The sequence below is a fragment of the Pogona vitticeps genome, chromosome 2 (assembly GCF_051106095.1).
Source record: "Pogona vitticeps strain Pit_001003342236 chromosome 2, PviZW2.1, whole genome shotgun sequence".
Classification (NCBI taxonomy): domain Eukaryota; kingdom Metazoa; phylum Chordata; class Lepidosauria; order Squamata; family Agamidae; genus Pogona; species Pogona vitticeps.
The window spans coordinates 78,899,266-78,916,951 of NC_135784.1; the positions used below are offsets into that span (position 1 = coordinate 78,899,266).

General features: G+C 43.4%; 1 protein-coding gene across 1 annotated transcript; it reads right to left on the reverse strand.

Annotated features, from left to right (window-relative positions):
• Positions 1-441: 441 nt before the first annotated feature.
• Positions 442-13,588, reverse strand: GPR62 (G protein-coupled receptor 62). The gene is made up of 2 exons (XM_020803887.3): positions 13,018-13,588; positions 442-2,421 (listed from the first exon to the last, which is right to left on the reverse strand). The coding sequence occupies exon 2, from the start codon at positions 2,308-2,310 to the stop codon at positions 1,078-1,080; it is 1,233 nt and encodes a 410-aa protein (XP_020659546.3). The 5' UTR covers positions 2,311-2,421; positions 13,018-13,588; the 3' UTR covers positions 442-1,077.
• Between the last annotated feature and the right edge of the window lie 4,098 nt (positions 13,589-17,686).

Here is a 17,686-nt window from a genome sequence, read left to right on the forward strand (position 1 = left end):
ATTCATTTATTGATGAGTGAATGTATGTGTGCTTTGAATAAGGAATAAAATGGGAAAGGCCTATGAAAGCGTTCCCCAGACCTCTGCTCTCCAAATGTTTTGGACTACATATGCTATCACCCCCTAACACTGTGACTCCACCCATGATAGGGAAGGCTGGCCAACACCATACAGGGAAGGCTGGCCAACATCATACAGGAAAGACTTCAATCAATCTGTACACTGGGACATTTTACCTATACTACCAAACACAGAGATGTAACCTTGAAAACTTGGATATATGATTATGGCTTAGATTTTGTAACAGAACTATTAGAAACCTTCTTGGGAGAGGCAGAATGAATACTAAAGAGATTCTCTGCCCTCTTTTGTTGAGAGCCTTCCATTTTCTTGTCCCTTCTTAAAGCCAGCTTTAGACAAAAAATAGAATTGATACTGATCATTGGTGCAACTTGAGCAGTTTAAAATACATATGCTTTCCAGCACACCTATGAGGCATCCACTCACAAATGCAATGGATTTTAACAGAGCAGAAATGCATCTCAGAACAACTGGCCTAGAACACATTATTCTTGCACAGGGAACAGAGACTGTGGTACCTTATTTTACTGAGTTTATTTCATGAGAACATCCCCTTACCTAACATCTGTTTTGCTAAGGAAATCTACCTGTCTGCATCCACAGTGATAAGTTGCTTGGAAATGCATGCTCACCTTCTTGCTCTAACAATTGAAATAATGAATATCACATGGATCTTAGTTTCTCTAGTCCAATATCATACAGTACTTGATGAACCTCCTGCCCTCTCTTTGTCCTTTTAACACGTTTAAAGCAGGCCATCATTTCAGATTGCCTTTGTAGTTCTTAGGCTCCTGTTTCTCCAGAGCTGGAGCACAGCTGTCATGGCGGCTGTTGTTTTATATATGATTTCTTAAACAAACAACTTTCCATTACGTGGCTGGAGAACAATAGCAGCTTTTGTGCTGGCGTCGTGTTAACAATGTTTTTAGCATCTACAAATAGAAAAACGTTGCATGGGAAGAGATGTGGGAATAACTCCAACATACCAGCCTTTCATCAGTTGGTTTCTTCTGGGATTTGTCCTGGAATTCGGAATCCTACTGCAGTCTGGTCCAAAGTATTCCTGGGGCTCGAGTTCACATAGCTGGAACGAGTCTCGGTGGTGCAACTGGTCCTCTGCAGGAACTGGAGGAAATTCTCATGGATCGAGCCTTCTGGGCTGGAGAGACACAGCTCTTGACCCAGGGGCTTGCTGAGACAGTGTCGTCCCAGCTTGGCCAATTCTTCCCTGATTTGGCGGTTCAGGAGCCCATAGAAAAAAGGGTTGATAGCAAAGGAGGAGTAAGCAAGCCAGGTCACAACAATCTCACCATAACTAGAGATGGAGGAAGGAGAGTAGATGGAACAGTGAAGGTGGAAGGAGAAGAATGGAAGCCAGCAGCAGAGGAATTGGCCCACTATCAAGACCAGTGTCAAGGCAGCTTTATTTCCACCAAACAACCGTTCCGGTGACAGCCTGGGAGGCACATTCCTGGTAGTGATGATAGTGACCTGGCTGTGAACAGAGTCTGATCTTTGTCTAGGTATGGTGGTGGCTGTCCAGGATGGGACAGGCTGAGGTGCATGCTGTAAGGAGGCAATCCGAGCCACCTTATAGATGCTGCCATAGACTGCAAAGATGATCAAGGTGGGCACTATGAAGCAGAGGATGCAGAAGATGATCACAAAGATCCTCTTGTGGGCTCCAGGGCTCCAGCAGACAGTGCATTTGCTGGCGCTACTGGCCCCGTTGTCTTGTGGCCAGCCCACCAGTGCCAAAGCAGCCACAAGGATGGACTTAATCCAGATGAACGCGATCACGGTGACTGCAAGGCCTGTCGTCATCTTAACTTCATACCTCATGGGGTGGACTATATAGTAATACCGTTCGATGCTGATAACGGAGATGGTGATGATGGAGGCAGAGATGAAGCAGACATTCAGAAAGATCAGTGTCTGGCATTCCGCAATGCTGTATAAGACTCTGTTGAAGCAAGTGGAGCTGGAGATGATCCCAAGGGGCATGATGAAAATGGCCGATAAGAGGTCGACAAGACAGAGGTGGCAGACAAAAATGAACTTCCTCAACAGAGGTGTCTTGAGAATGACCACCATGATGGCTGTGTTGGCAACTAAAGCAATGATACTCAGCATGACCATGAAGAAAATACCAATGGCCTCCTGGAACTGGGGCACCAAGGATGCATCGAGTCCAGGAATAGAAGAATTAATCCTAGTTTTGTTCACCATTGTCCCTGAGGTCTGTTTCAAAGCGGCCTCTGCCTTGGGAACAAGGGCTGCTGAGAGATGCTGGGAGTAAGTTTCACTGGTGCCATCTTTTTTTCTCGTAGTTTTTGATCCCTGGAGAAGAGAACAAAGCTTAGTAGGGGGGAAAAGAGCAATGAATGGAACACAGTGTGCTAGAATCAAAGAGGGAGGCAAGGTGACTTGGTGAACTAGTCATCATTATGTTGTTGGCTGCCTAGTTTTGATAGGAAGTTGGAATAGAATATAAAAAAATACATAAAAAGTAAATAAAATAATAAATAATTCCAGGGATTATTATTATTATTATTATTATTATTATTATTATTATTATTATTATTATTATTATTATTATTATTATTATTATTATTATTATTATTATTATTATTATTATTATTGGCCTACAACTCCCAGATTCCCAAACCAACACAGCTATTGGCCAGATGGTCAAGGAGTCTGACTGGTAATCTCAAAAAACAACAACAACAACAACAAAAAGCTATTTCACTGAGCTCTCGCCTAATAAGAGGACTGGCCCAGGAGCTCTCTCCTCATGATTGAAGCCTTGAAGTATCTCTTGCTACAATCATCTTTCTCCATCTTGTTCGGTGATAACTGAGGACGTTACAGCTGCCACTTTCAGAGACACTGCAGTCCATTGCATGATTACTGAGAAGCCTTGTCCTGCTCACTGTGTTTCAGTGTGGCTTACTTCCAGGTAAGTTATAGTTAGGACTGCTGTCTTAAGCTGTATTTCACAATTCTGAATTAACTGTGACAAGCCCTACACAGAATATGATACAAAGCATAGGATTCAAGTTTCTGAGAATTTCAGTTCCTCCTTTTCAATCAGCTTTCTCTAATTTATTTTAAAGGAAGTTATCATTCCATTTTAAGTATACTGTATATGTATGTATGTATTTTAAACATACCCCAAACAGTGTTCTATTGTTAAATGTTTATATTTGAAATACCAGCAAAATTCCACTGAATCTTTCCTAAATGCAAACAATGTTATAGCGCGAATTTTCATTTACAGTGGTGCCTCGCTTAACGGGCGCCCTGTTTAACGAAGAAATCGCATAGCGATGAAGATTTTGCAATCGCAAAAGTGATCGCATTGCGGTGTTTTAAATGGGGAAAAATCGCTTTGTGTTTCGCTTACCGATCGTCACAAAGCGATGATTTTTTAACAGCTGATCGGCGGTTCCAAAATGGCCACCGGGTTAAAAAAATGGCCACCCGCTGTTTTCTGGGATGGATTCCTCACTTACCGGGCAGCGAAAATGGCCACCCTATGGAGGATTTTCGTTTAAAGGTGAGTCTGAAGCCCATAGGAACGCATTGAAGGGGTTTCAATGCATTCCTATGGGCTTTTTAATATCGCATAGCGACGAAATCACTTTGCAGCGATTTTTGCTGCACCAATTATCGTCACTATGCGAGGCACCACTGGTATTATGTTATTCATAGAAATATAGCCAATCACATCTGAAACATAAGAACAGAGCATGGAATACTCTTTATCCAAGCCATGAGTGAAATCACCTGTTGCCTGTACAAATGGGCTTTTACAGAGTTTGCACGAAGTGGGACCCAAGGCTCCCTTGCAAAATTGTTTACCCTGTTCATTACAACTGGCTAAACAGCACTGTAGGTGGAGAAAAATGTATTGTGCCATTGCTGGAACAGGAGACCAGCCAAATAGTTTTGTTGTTGCTGTTTAGTCGTTTAGTCGTGTCCGACTCTTCGTGACCCCATGGACCAGAGCACACCAGGCCCTCCTGTCTTCCACTGCCTCCCGGAGCTGGGCCAAATTCATGTTGGTAGCTTCGATGACACTGTCCAACCATCTTGGCCTCTGTTGTCCCCTTCTCCTCTTGCCTCTCTTCTCATGAGATGGCCTAAGTACTGGAGCCTCAGCTTCAGGATCTGACCTTCCAGGGAGCACTCAGGGTTGATTTCCTTTAGAATGGATAGGTTTGTTCTCCTTGCAGTCCAGGGGACTCTCAAGATCCTCCTCCAGCACCACAATTCTAACCAAATAGTTTTAGCCCACCTTAAAAACACAGTAAGAGATCAGTATAATCTAACTACTTAAATCACCTACTTATAAACAAACTGTTCACACACAACACAGTGGCTGAAATCCTGTTGCTCTAAAGGAGGCCCTTGAATCACTGAGAATTTGGTGAGTCGGTTCTTCCACAGGTTCCACTGATTCAAATTGGTTTACTCTATTTATGACTTACTACATTAAGCAACAGGGTTTCAGTCAGTGTCTTCAAGAAGTCCTAGATGCATTTGTTCTGGAGTGCAAGACTTTTCACTTCAACAGGTCTTCACTTTAGGTCTCCTCTTCTGTACCAGATCTCCCCATCATTCCTTCATTTTCAGCTTTTTCTAACGCTCCCTTTCATTGATGCTAATATGCATTAATATTTTTCATGGAATCATAGATTGGAAAGGAAAGATTGGCCTCTAAGGCTGTGAAGTCCAATCTCCTGCTCAGTGCTTCGTTTTTCTCAATGAAGAGATTCAAACAGTTTATCTTGGAAACCCTGTTGGCAGCATATCCTGAAGTCAAACCACATCTTTGTGGGACAGCTGATTTCTCAAGTGAAAAGTATTAATGGCTCAAGTAAGATCCCAGTTTAGCGGATGGCATTTGGGGACATGTTGATGAACTGTGATGACAACTCAAAAAGCATTCATCCACTCAGCAAGAGAAACTGCACTGTGTTCTCTGGCCATCTGTATAGCTGGTAAAATCAATGACAAAGCCTTGTCTTTCAATTTCCATTTTGGTCCCACCTTGTTCTGAGATTTATAACATCAACAGGAGACTTACACTGACTTTCAGAGGAGTAGGAACAACCCTTTTAAGTGGAGAAAATGAAATCTAATAAGACCACGTTATGAAATCACTGCTTACACAAAGGAAGAAATTAATCTGGCAGGTATTCAATGACTCACCCTGGACTGATATCAGTCCCTTAGGAGAGGGAATATTCCTGATACACCTTATCAGGCTCATCACTGAAAACAGCTCGTGGTGAGTATTCTGCACAGGGATACATTCGCTGGTGGACTAGTTGCTCATTGGTTGCTATGTGCTTTATCTCCCTGCATTGCATCTGCAGTTTCTGACAGATTTGGCACAGAGCATGTGTGTCTGAGGTTTAAGGATTTTGAAGACAAATGGACCTCCCCCTACACTGTGTTAAGTTAGGAAATCATCATAGGCATCCTTCAGTCTCGAGAGACTATGGTAACATGCTCTGAATCAAGGAGTGTCCTCTCCAGAGCATGAAGCCCGGGTAAAGTAATATGGAGGATAGGCTGTTACCCAAGCAGCAAATCCCCCCTCTCCACATTGCTGAAATGGTCCAATGGAAAGGCAAGAGCCAATACGACTGGTTCCAGCAATGTCGCAGGAGTTGGCAGAACGACACGAGCTGCCTTCGGGACTCCAGCTCCGGATTTTGCCTCTAGGTTAACTCCTAAAGCTAGAAGATGGACTTTGATATATTACTATTGACATATTTTCTATCTTATACGTGAAAGAACAAGCTACAGAATTTTTCTCCTCTCTCTTCAAATCCTCATGACTACTCCTATTTGGAGACAGGATTTAGCCCATATCTTTTCGAGTGAGGCATCTTGTGTCTTTCCCAGTCCTGCAGAGCGGGTGCTCATTTTGCAAGGGGGGGGGGGAAAGACTTGCCTCCTCATGTTTCCACTGATGGAGCTGTGTAATGATAGACACCGCATTATGGCCAGCAACTGCTCCTGGCTAGTGCCACATAGTGCTTTGTAAATCACTTTTATCTCCCTGCTATTTGTGCTCTCTCCGACCTGCTTCCAGCACATGTTTTGTGACACATATATTTCCATTCTCTCTGCTCCACCCCATGATATATTCCCATGCTTGAGAATCCACAGATCTCCACTGTATCCAGTTCTGTGGCCAAAACACAGTATTAGGACTCTTCCTGTTAAGGTGTTGAATTAGCATCGATGACCAAGTTACCAAAGAAGTCACGGGGGTGGGGGGGTGGGAACTGAATTCCACTGCAAGAAGGAACCATAGGTGTGAACGAAGTACCACTGAAAAGTTCTAATGCCTATAATACTCTTTTCATCAGGGCCAATGCCCATATACTTGCTGGGGTGTTCCGGGACTTGTCCGAAAAGTAGCTTTCCCCACTTCCTCAAGTGACAACCTTCCCCCCCCCCAAAAAAAACACAACCACACCACCACCACTGCAAGCACACATGCACGCACAGGCACCCACACATGTGCATACGAGAGAAATAGCATGTAAACCTACCTGCCTAGTAATTATACAAAATGTGCAAACTTGCAAGTAGATGAATAAACAGCCATTATGTTACTCACAAAACAGTGCATAACTAATTGATGAGAAATAGGTATGAAACAAACAAACTGCAGTGGTTTGAGCTAATCTGATCCTTTGTGTGTAAAGTTTTTTTTTTCTCCAAGACAGCTTTGCTACCTTCCTTCCCACAATACTCATGTGCAAAGAAACTATTATTCACTTGGTCCACATTGCCAGAGTGGCATAAAATCCAGCTGTGCAGAAATTACTTCCATGCTGCCCTGATAACATATACTGTAAATCCATTCTCAGAATACTATAATAAAAAAAACCCACTCCACAAAACATAAACCATTTGCCACTACAGAGTTCTTTAGATTTCAAGGTATCACAAGATCTGTCCCCTTGTTTCCCACAACCATTTTTATGGGGGAATAGTCTCCTGATATTATGAGCCTATGTCAGGAGGCACCAGCAGCTTACTTTGCAGTACAGAGCAAATCTTATTCTAAGATTTTAAAAATCTGTCATCTGTTCAGATCAATGGGATTCCTTGGGCCATCATCAGATATAAAAGTACATTGCACCAGGACAGAATCTGGACAGATGTGCGGTAAAAAGAATGTCCCAGGGATGCCCATTTCCTGGGATTTGGAAATAAGATTTGGGGTATGCCATGCCATTAAATTCCAGTTCCTTGTTTGGGGTTCATCACACCTCTTCTTTACATAAAGAACGAAGGGCCAAAGTGGCACATGCCTTTTCCCCAGTGGAGCAAGTAGCACCTCTGGGAAGTTCACATGGAGAATAGGTTGAAATGCCTCACTCCTTTGTTTTCTTTAAGAAAACCCAGAAAAGTATGAAGTGTCTTGCATCTCACACTTCTTTTAAGGGTTGGCTCTAAGGAGACATAGTTGGTCTCAAGAAAATCTTATTACCAGAATGTTGGCAAAATTAAAGCGCAGGGGGTGAAGAGAGAGGGGAAGAAAAGGGCAAAATACTGTGGCTTTAAAGACTAACATGCTGGTTTTATAGACCACTTCTTCAGATTCTACTTTTCTTTAATTCTGCCAACATGCTGAAACATACTAACATAACGACTTCTTTATTACCTGAATAATACCACATCCAATTTTATATATTTCACGGGGGTTTCCCTCTCTGGTTCCTTTTTGCTGTTTCTCTCTCACACACAGACATGCACAAAGCCATTTGATTACATTTAATTAAAGCACAATTTATGACCTGTCCTTGGAGGCTTGCTTTAATAAATTAAATGCATTCCCTTCCCCCTCTACTAACACTGCCACTAGCACCGCTACTGATCATCATCATCATCATTGGCATGTAATGACTCTAGCACACATAGAAATACACTGACATGCTTAACCTATTTACTTTTACACAGGCACAGTGCATGTATACACATATATACAAACAACTACACCAAGCACATATGATTGTACACACATACACACCTGTATATATTCCTAGTGAGAAATGCAACGGTGGACAATCTGGTCCAGCTAGACAGTTCTTACAAAAGAGCATGAAGAGGCACTCTCTTTGACTTCCCCTATCCTTCTGCAACAATTAGAGTCCTCCTTAGGTTGAGTTGCCAGGGCAACCCAATACTTGTTGAAATATTGGACTCCACCCTGGGCAGGACCTAGATATATCAGCCATGCCAAACAGCTCCTCTGCAAAGTGAGCCTCCAACAAACCCCTCCAACAAACAACCGACAAAAAGCTTAGTTCAAAAGCCTGGCTCCCTCTCTGGGTGTTTTCAGGAATAAGTATAAAACCTGGTTATTTGGGCAGGCTTTCCCTCCTGCCGTATGTTAATTTCTTATACTTTCACCACCTTGGATCTATAATATATAATGTATGTTTTTGGTTTTATTGTTTTTAAATTTGTAAACTGCCCAGAGTAGACCTATGGTCTAGATGGGCAGGATAGAAATCCAATCAATCAATCAATCAATCAATCAATCAATCAATCAATCAATCAATCAATCAATCAATCAATCAACAAACAAATTGTGTGGAAGGGAGACAATTTTGGATGGAGCTACAAAGGCTGCAGACCCACTAAAGGTGGAGGCCACCCACTCCTGTTTTAAGAATAATGATGGAAAGTGCTATGACTAATGGCGGCTAATTGACAAGGTGTCAGCAGCACAACTGGGCACATGACTTATAGATGTCATCTTGTCAACTGGCCATGACATCCTCCACTATTCCTATTGTATGTGCATAGGTCTCCAATAGGTTATGACCACTGGGTTCTGGGTAGTTAGAATAGGAGTCAAATTAACAGGGGTGCTCAGCACAGTGCATCCCTCTCACTTGGGCAATGGTCCTCAACCTTGGGCCTCCAGATGTTATTGAACTACAACTCCCAGAAACCTCCACCACCACCTCTGCTGGCCAGGATTTCTGGGAATTGAAATCCAAGAACATCTGGAGGCCCAAGGTTGAGGACCACTGCACTTGGGGACTCCTGGCTGTATTATTTTGCTACTTTGTAGCTTCAAAGCCTAAGGACCAAAGTTGGACCTCAACTGGTTTTTGTGGGTTTTTTGGGCTCTTTGGCCGTGTTCTGAAGGCTGTTCTTTCTGATGTTTCGCCAGTCTCTGTGGCTGGCATCTTCAGAGGACACAGAGACTGGTGAAACGTCAGGAAAAACAACTTTCAGAACACGGCCAAAAAGCCCGAAAAACCCACAACAACCATCAGATCCCGGCCGTGAAAGCCTTCGAGAATAGATAGATCTCAACTATTTGGGAATAGATTTTGGAAGCAATGTGTACTGTGTTACTTTCTGGGCAATAATGTTACCATATTACTACTCTGGAAAAAAATATATATAATGGCCAGAATCTTGTTTGAAATTTACACAAGTGTAAGTGGATTTGCATAAACTGCAGCATTGAATTAGTGCTAGTTATTCAGTTACCAGTTGCATTTCCGATAACGTACCATGTTGCACGACTGGCACATGATCAGAAATAGCAGAATGGCAGCTCATTTAATTAGTTGTCATTTGCTGCTGCGGGCTACACAGTTACACTCCACTTGTAGCACTCAATGAAATTTTCTGGAAGAATTTCTTCCCATTTTATGTTTTTAAGTGCATTTTAAAAACAATTAATTGAAATATCACTCACTAGTAAGGAGTACAGCTCGCTCCATTCCATCACGCAGTGAAATCTCCGGGAGTGATGCATGGGCAAGAATAAAAAGACTGAAAGGACTTCTGCCCAGCTGCCCATCCCTGGCATTCAACTGTGGCTGAGCCTGTGGTGCCACAATAGAAACCAGTGCCAGGCACAGCAGGCAGAGAGAAGCTTGATTGTGGGGGAGGGTTTGGCCTAAGATCCTCTCAAACGGTGTAAAAACCACTTTCCCATCATTAGAAAACTGTGACCCATGTGAACAAACAGAGTATACATTGCGACCCAAGAGTGTTTTCAGATGAGGTCTCTACCCTGCCATCAGACTGCCTCATTCAGTGCAGCACTGACATCTTCTGTTTGCAGTCCCTCCATGTTTGCTCATTGTTTCCTCTGTCTTTTTAATCATCAGAGACAATCCACTGAGGAGAAAAGAGAGAGTTGGTGCACAAGGTCTTTTTGTTGTGAGCGGCGGCATCCCAAAACTTCTCCCATGGTCTCAGAACTTTCTTCCAGCCTTCTTAACTTTGGGAGAGCTTTGTAATTAGAAATGGAACAGCAGTAAACAGGACAGGACAGGACATGTTGGTTTCTCACCTTCCCAAGTTGCAAATTAGCTTGCTTTTGCTGGATGATTGGTTACCAGGAGGAAACAAGAGGTTCTGTTTATATGTTGACTGTGCCAACATGGAAACTTTGAAGAACTGGAGTCTCTGGATGGATAATGAGTTATCACCTCCCAATTGCAAAGCTGCCCATCTTCTTTGCTTCTGCCCTCAATCTCCTCCTTCCTTTCCTCCTCTCCAGTTTATTTTATTTTATTTTGGTGTCATATCTGGAGACAGAGGCATCTTAAGAGAAAAACGGCTGTTTGTGCCAACCATAGCTTGCCTCAATTTGCATCTAGCAAATTAGCTTAGATTTTTTTTTCTCTTATTGATTGGCTGATTGAGAGATCAGATGGCTTTATTTGTATGTTGCAACATCTTACACAGGTAGCAGTGAAGGATTTACATGCATGGAGGGGCAACAGTGCAAGAAGTATATATTTGCCTTCATTTGTGATCTGATGCAGTTCATAACATGTCACAGAAACAATCTATTATTATTATTATTATTATTATTATTATTATTATTATTATTATTATTATTATTATTATTATTATTATTATTATTATTATTATTATTGTTGTTGTTGTTGTTGTTGTTGTTGTTGTTATTGTTGTTGTTGTTGTTGTTGATGATGATGATGATGACGATGACGATGACAATGACGATGATGATGATGATGATGATGATGATGATGATGATGATGATGATGATGATGATGATGATGATGATGATGATGATTTATATTCTCTGGGTGGTTAACAACAGATAAATCTATCCAGTGAATGACAACAGCAGCAGCAACACAAGTCCTCCCCAGATGTTGCTGGGTTGCATTTTCCAGCAACTGCAGCCAACATAACCAACGGTCAGGATGATGGGAGCCAGGGTATCTCAGATTGGGAGCCATTGCCTGGGCCCTCTTCACATTCAGTCAGCAATCACTTTACAGAAGGAGTGTGTGTGAACAATGCAACCACTTTGAGAGACACACTGCTGGTCTAACTCATGCAACTTAACACAATAGTTCAACTTGTCTCCAAGTTGAAACCACACCAGATGATTCTGCTCCTATGCTGCTAGCTGCATACATGAAGGGATCACATGGTGGTCTGGGACCCTTAGTGCTCCTTCATGAACTTTCAGGTATTCCTCACCCAAGGGATGGCAGCAGTCTTTGAAGAAAGACAGCATATTTTTTTTTACATTTCCGCCACATGAGGAAGAGACATTTTTACTCTTGATTTTAAAATGTAAATTGACAAATAACTCGCCTTTCCAGCAACAAAGCCAATTGCACTGGAATCTGTCCCTGGCTATGTTTAAAGTTTTCCTCGTCATCTGCAAACACTTTTGCTGAACTGCAGCCGCCAAAGTCAGTTGCAGTAACTTTTGAGTTTAATCTAGGAAGCCTTTTGAGCACCCTTCCAACTACAGCCATAGTGACAGTGGGGCAGGTCATGAGCAGCAAACAGACTCCAGAAGTGGTCTGTAACATAATAAAGTTTAGCAAGGCAGAGATGTCTGTAGAAAAATGTAGGGAAAGAATACACAGATACATTCCAGTAGCTTGGATGCAAGGTAACATGTTAGAATTAAAGATTGGCTTCATAATTTTGTTCCAGTTGTTTTGGGGGTAATACAGATTTCTCCTCCCACAGTTCTCTAAGATGTTTTGTTTTTCTTTGAAGGCTATTGCACTTCTACTAGAAACTCTCCATTCATTGTCAGTGAGCAGTTTATAAGCAAGAGGAAAGCTTAAATCTATCGACTGTATTTGTTTCTTTAGTTTTCCCAGCTGTGATAATTATGTCCGAGGATGATGGAAATCATAGTCAATTGAATTTTGAGGATATTACATTGGGAGATGCTGGTGTATACACTTCTCCCATTATGGTATTAACTAGAAGGGTGTGATAAGGATGGGAAATAGATCACATTTTTGGACCACTTGTGGAGCAGTCTGGTATGATCTATTTCCCAGTGATCACACATCATGTGGAAAATGCACTCCAACCCAACCCTGATCTGTGCCCAAGTGGGACCATTTTGGTCCAGCTGTAAGGCTACTACTTTTAGGGGCTGAGCTAGAGCAATTTCTCAACAAATAGAAAGGTCACTTTAAGGGAAATCACTGTCTGCCAAGTAACTCTTACCAGTGCAATTGGACATGCACCTTTCTAAGCATCTGATTGCACCCAAAGTCTTCTTGAGCTAATCAAATCTAGGCTTTTCCTCCCACCTCTGCTGATGAGAGGAAAGTTTCTCTGCCACTACCATCTTCCTTTTCATAACTCTACTCTCACATTGTTGAAGACAGGTAAGGAAATTAGGAGCCAGCCTTTTGCAAAATACAGTATATTGCTCTTTTCTCCCAGCCTCTCCTGGAATGCAACACCTCAGAACACCCTGGACCTGATACTAGAAACTACAGAGTTAACGGTCCAGAGAGACTCCTCCAGTGGGAAATGGCTACCTTTAGCAGTTCTTTTTAGAGTGTGCAGCCTCTCCCTTCCCCCCAACACAACCTCAGGCCCATGTCATTCCCAGAAGAAGAAACTTACCCAAGACAAGTTTGCCTGGAGGTTCTTTGATGGCCAGGAGCAACCCCGGCTCTCCTGTCCTCCTGACCAGGGAGTTCTTCATAACTTCCCAGCAAGGGCCAGTGGCCACTGGAGATCCACTCCCCTTGCCTGTTGGTATAATTCTAGGCAGCCTGACCAAACCTCTATGATCCTCCGTGCCCCCCCTTTTTTTTCCTTGACAGACAGCTGGAGATGCTCTCCTGGTTTGTACCAGCTCCACTGATAGGGAGTCAAGGGCTATTGTCCTAGTTACAATGGCCTGCTTTGTTTGTGAAATCAAAGTCCTTTCCTGCTGCAGGGGGGGAAAAGAGAGCCCGGGAAGGGCAGCTCTTGCATCCTGAAGGTACCTTGGCAGGCTCGGTGGAAAGGGCTAGGAGGCAGCCCTCACTCCTGCCCAGTCATTGCCCCCTGCTCTGTAGGTTACCAAGAGATTCTCCACACCTGGGATGGAGCTGGGAGGCAGCTGCTGCGGTGGTGGCTGCTATATCGCTGTGGTGGATGGCGCCGGCTGTCACATCTGGGCTCTGCCTGGCCTTTTAAAGCACTGTCTGTCATTCACAGGGAGAATTCTGCTGGGTCCTAAGCACCTCCTACAGCGATGCCCAGGCAGCCTAGGCTTTGGCTGAGCCTGGGTATCACAGAATCAGCTAACAGGCAAGGGGGTCAGGGAGATCACAGGGCCTGGTTTTCCCATTTGAAAGGAAAGAAGCATTACCAGGAGCATGGCAAGAGGAGCAGGGTGGCCTCTAGGTCTCTTCTGTGTGGCAAAAGCTGAGCAGAGGCAGTTCTTGCTTAGCGGCTTGCCTTCTAAAGTCTGTGTTGCTAAGGGTGGGTTCTTTCTCCAGCCAGTTCTAAGAGAAACTGGCCAGCTTTTCTCGGGAGTATTGCTTATCCCACGTGTGCATGTGTGCTTTGGCTCAGTCTTGCAGCTGTGTGATGAGCAACTCCAAAAGTCTATAGACTGTGGTGAATTAACACAGCAGGTGAGCAATTTGTTGTTGCTGTTCCTTTTAATTGCGGTGGCAACCAAACTGCTGGATAGCTCAGTGTTTTAGGTACCTGGCTGTGGAGCCAGAGGTTGGAAGTTCAATTCACCGCTGTGCCTCCTTGACAGGGGATGCCATGATCCATAGGGTCCTTTTCAAATCTTCAGTTCAAAGATGATGATGATAATGATGATTTATTGTTGTCACGACTGGTTTCTGCTGGGGTGTGGGTGGGCAAAGTGTTGCCTTCCTAGAAGCCACTGGACGGCTACTTGCAGCATTCCTCACCATGGTGGCAAATTAGGTGAGCTCTCTCTGGGACAGGTCTGATGGGAGCTGTAGTCCAGCAACACCTGGAGGGATGTACTTTGCCCTAATTGGGTGGCGTTGTGGGCTAAGCCACAGAAGCCTGTGTGCTGCAGGGTTAGAAGACCAGCAGTCGTAAGATCGAATCCATGCGACGGAGTGAGCTCCCATCGCTTTGTCCCACCTCCTCACCAACCTAGCAGTTCGAAAGCATGCAAATGTGAGTAGATAAATAGGGACCACCTCGTTGGGAAGATAAAATGGTGTTCCCTAATCACGCTGGCCACGTGACAACGGAAACTGTCTTTGGACAAGCGCTGGCTCTACGGCTTGAAAATGGGATGAGCACCGCCCCCTAGAGTCAGACATGACTGCACTGAAAGTGTCAAGGGGAACCTTTACCTTTACATATCACCACCAGGGCTGTAATGAGTGAATGATGAAGAAAACAGAGGACAAGCCTGTTGCACATTTTCCTTGGTGGTGAAGTGTGGGATTTTGTTTCGAAGAGTAGCCAGTTGCGGATGCCTTACTGAGTACCCTCTAGCTGAGTCATAGGCTCCCAGCCACGAGACCCCTGGGAAGTCTCGTGTCTGCGCCCTTTCTCTGTGTGCTTCATTGTAGAGCTGGTGGGTGGACTAGAAGAGGCACCTTGCTGGAAAGGATCCAGTCCAGCCTCTCACTTCACAGAGTTTCTAACTGAATGCTTCCAGGAAACTGAACAGCCAGGTCATGACAGCTATGGCCCTCTCTGAGCTATTGTTTCCCCTAAAACCGATGCTCCGTGGCACATGGCCTCGGACTCTATATACTCCATATAGCCACACTATGGCTAATTGCTATCAGGGCCAGTCCGAGACATTTTTTGCACCTGAGAAGGAGCAGATAATGCTGCCACTTCTTTTCTTCTGATGCCCTTGTCTGCAAGCTCCTTGGGGCCATCTTGCTTAGCTGCAATAACTCCTGTCATGACACTCAGGGTTTTTCTTTCAGTTTAATGTACTGGAAAAACAGGGCAAGGCAGTCCTAGAGAGCAGGAGGAGCGCTGTAGTCATAACACGTGACAGCAAGATTATTTTAAATGGTAACGGCTTACTATTACTACTTATACATTACTTGATGCCATTGTGATAAAGCTGTGGCAGAATCACAGTACTGGCAGTAAGAGACTATCCTAGGCCTCACTCCATTGTTTTCTGTCCTGGGTGGGACATACATGCCAGAGGGGGCTGCAGGAAGCTCAGAGGCAGATGGTGAGGGACAATCTGTCATTTCAGTTAAGGAGTTCACTTTTCTTTAAGCAAGGTGAACCTGTTTGCCACTGATACATTTGTCCTCCTTAACTAAGAGCAGTGAATGCACTGAAAGTGAGAAGCCTCACTATAAGCTTCCTCAGCAGAACAAATTTCTTGCTAATTTGCTCCTCCTGGATGCCCACTCTTGGCTAGCCCAACTGTCCTCCCAACTGGCTGGTTTGATGGTCTCCTTCTGCGGGAGTTCTCGTGAGTCATGTGAGAATCATGTGAGAGGCAGGCCACTGGTAGGAGTAGGCCCTCTGCTCGTTGGTCATGTCAGAACAGCTGTACTGCCCTGAATAAATTAGGCAAATATGATGATCCCTTCCCTAAACAATTCAGACTTTCCCACTCATGGGAAGGGGGAAGAAGAATTCCTATGGCTCAATGATAACCCATCTATTGGGAATCCTGTTCAGACAGGACTTAATTATCACAACCATCCAAAACACAGAAGGGAAGAGGCTTCAAAGGGCTGGATGTGTCTCATCCAAATAGGTTTGTACCCAAACATCTTTAATTTAAAAAAAAAATAAGGTACCAATCTTATCTGTTTGCTCGTTTACCTGTTTATAACTAAACATATTTGTATCCCTCCTTTCCTCCAATGAGCTCAAGGAAGGTGGATTTCTTTCTTCTGCAAAACGAATCCTGTGATGTAAACTTCAGTGAGTGGCCCAGACCATCTGGTGGGTTTCATGGCTTAGTCTCAACTCCGGAACTCAAGTCCAAAGTTCTATCCTCCCCGCTCTCCATGCTGGCTTAAGTTAGTAGACTGGAGGAGAGACCTTATGACCACTGAAGGCAAGAATCCTCCCCAATTTGTACTTCTTCCCCACCTTCTCTAAATAACACAGTTCATCTTCTCCATACACATTGGAAGACATACCATAATCCTTGATAGAAAGTGACAATGAAGGGTAGAATTTATACACAAGTATATTCATGATAAATTTTGTGGTGTACTGGATGGAGTGTCTGATTGGGATTCAAGTGACTTGGGTTCAGATTGCTGCTCAGCCATGGAAACTCACTAGGGGTCAGTGGAGGTCAATAGTGAACCATGCCTTGAGAACTCTACTTGATTCTTCATGGATGAAATCTTGTGGCCTAAGTTATGCCACGTATGGCTGCTGATGATTGCAGGTGCAGCTGCCTTTTTAAAAATAAAAAGTTTTTTATTCCTGCCTCAAAGGTCCTAATGCTCCCATAGAATCGTTTCCATCATCGAGAAGCCATCAGAGACTGTGGGAGGGGGTAGGGAAGTCTCTACCAAAAATCATTGCTGCTGAAACAACTTTACCATAATTTTCTGAAAAATTGCTGCAGCTGATAACATCGTCAGCCTTAGGTGGCTTAATTTATACAACAAGACTTCAGCCAAGTCAAAGGTGACTTGAGAGAACATAACAACAGAAAAGATACGCTTCTAGATCTCAGCTCAGTGATAGCCTTTGACTCTGATTTTTACAAGCTACAAGGAATCATTTAAATCAAATATGTTTGTAGGAATAGTTCACAACAGTATTTCCCATTTATCAACTGAGTTCTGTTTGTCATTTCTCTAAACCTTCCAGTTAGACGGGGCAGGGGGAAGAGTTGTTCCAGGATCACTGGTGTACACTGGTCTCTGTTTCCTTCTAGTTTTTTTTTATTACCACTTATTTGCATGCAAGAAAGTGTTCCCCCAGACCTTGGTGTTTGTTCAATTAATTAAATGTTTGCAAAGCACTCAGGAAGACTAAAAGAAAAAAGAAAACACAGGTGGCACCCCTGCCATGCTTCCTCCCCAAGAGGACTGATGAGACTGAGTTAAGAAAAAGAAGCCGCCCAGAATGGTAGAATATACCAGATTATTATTATTATATTATTATTTATTTGATTTATACCCCGCCCATCTAGTATATTCTACCACTGTGGGCGGCTAACAGCAACATATAAAATTAAAATAATATAAATCCATTGACATCGTTAATAAAAACATTTCAAAAGATATAATAAATGATAGACGAGAAAAAAGAGTTACATACTGGCAGGAGGGAAGGCCTGAATGTAAAGCCA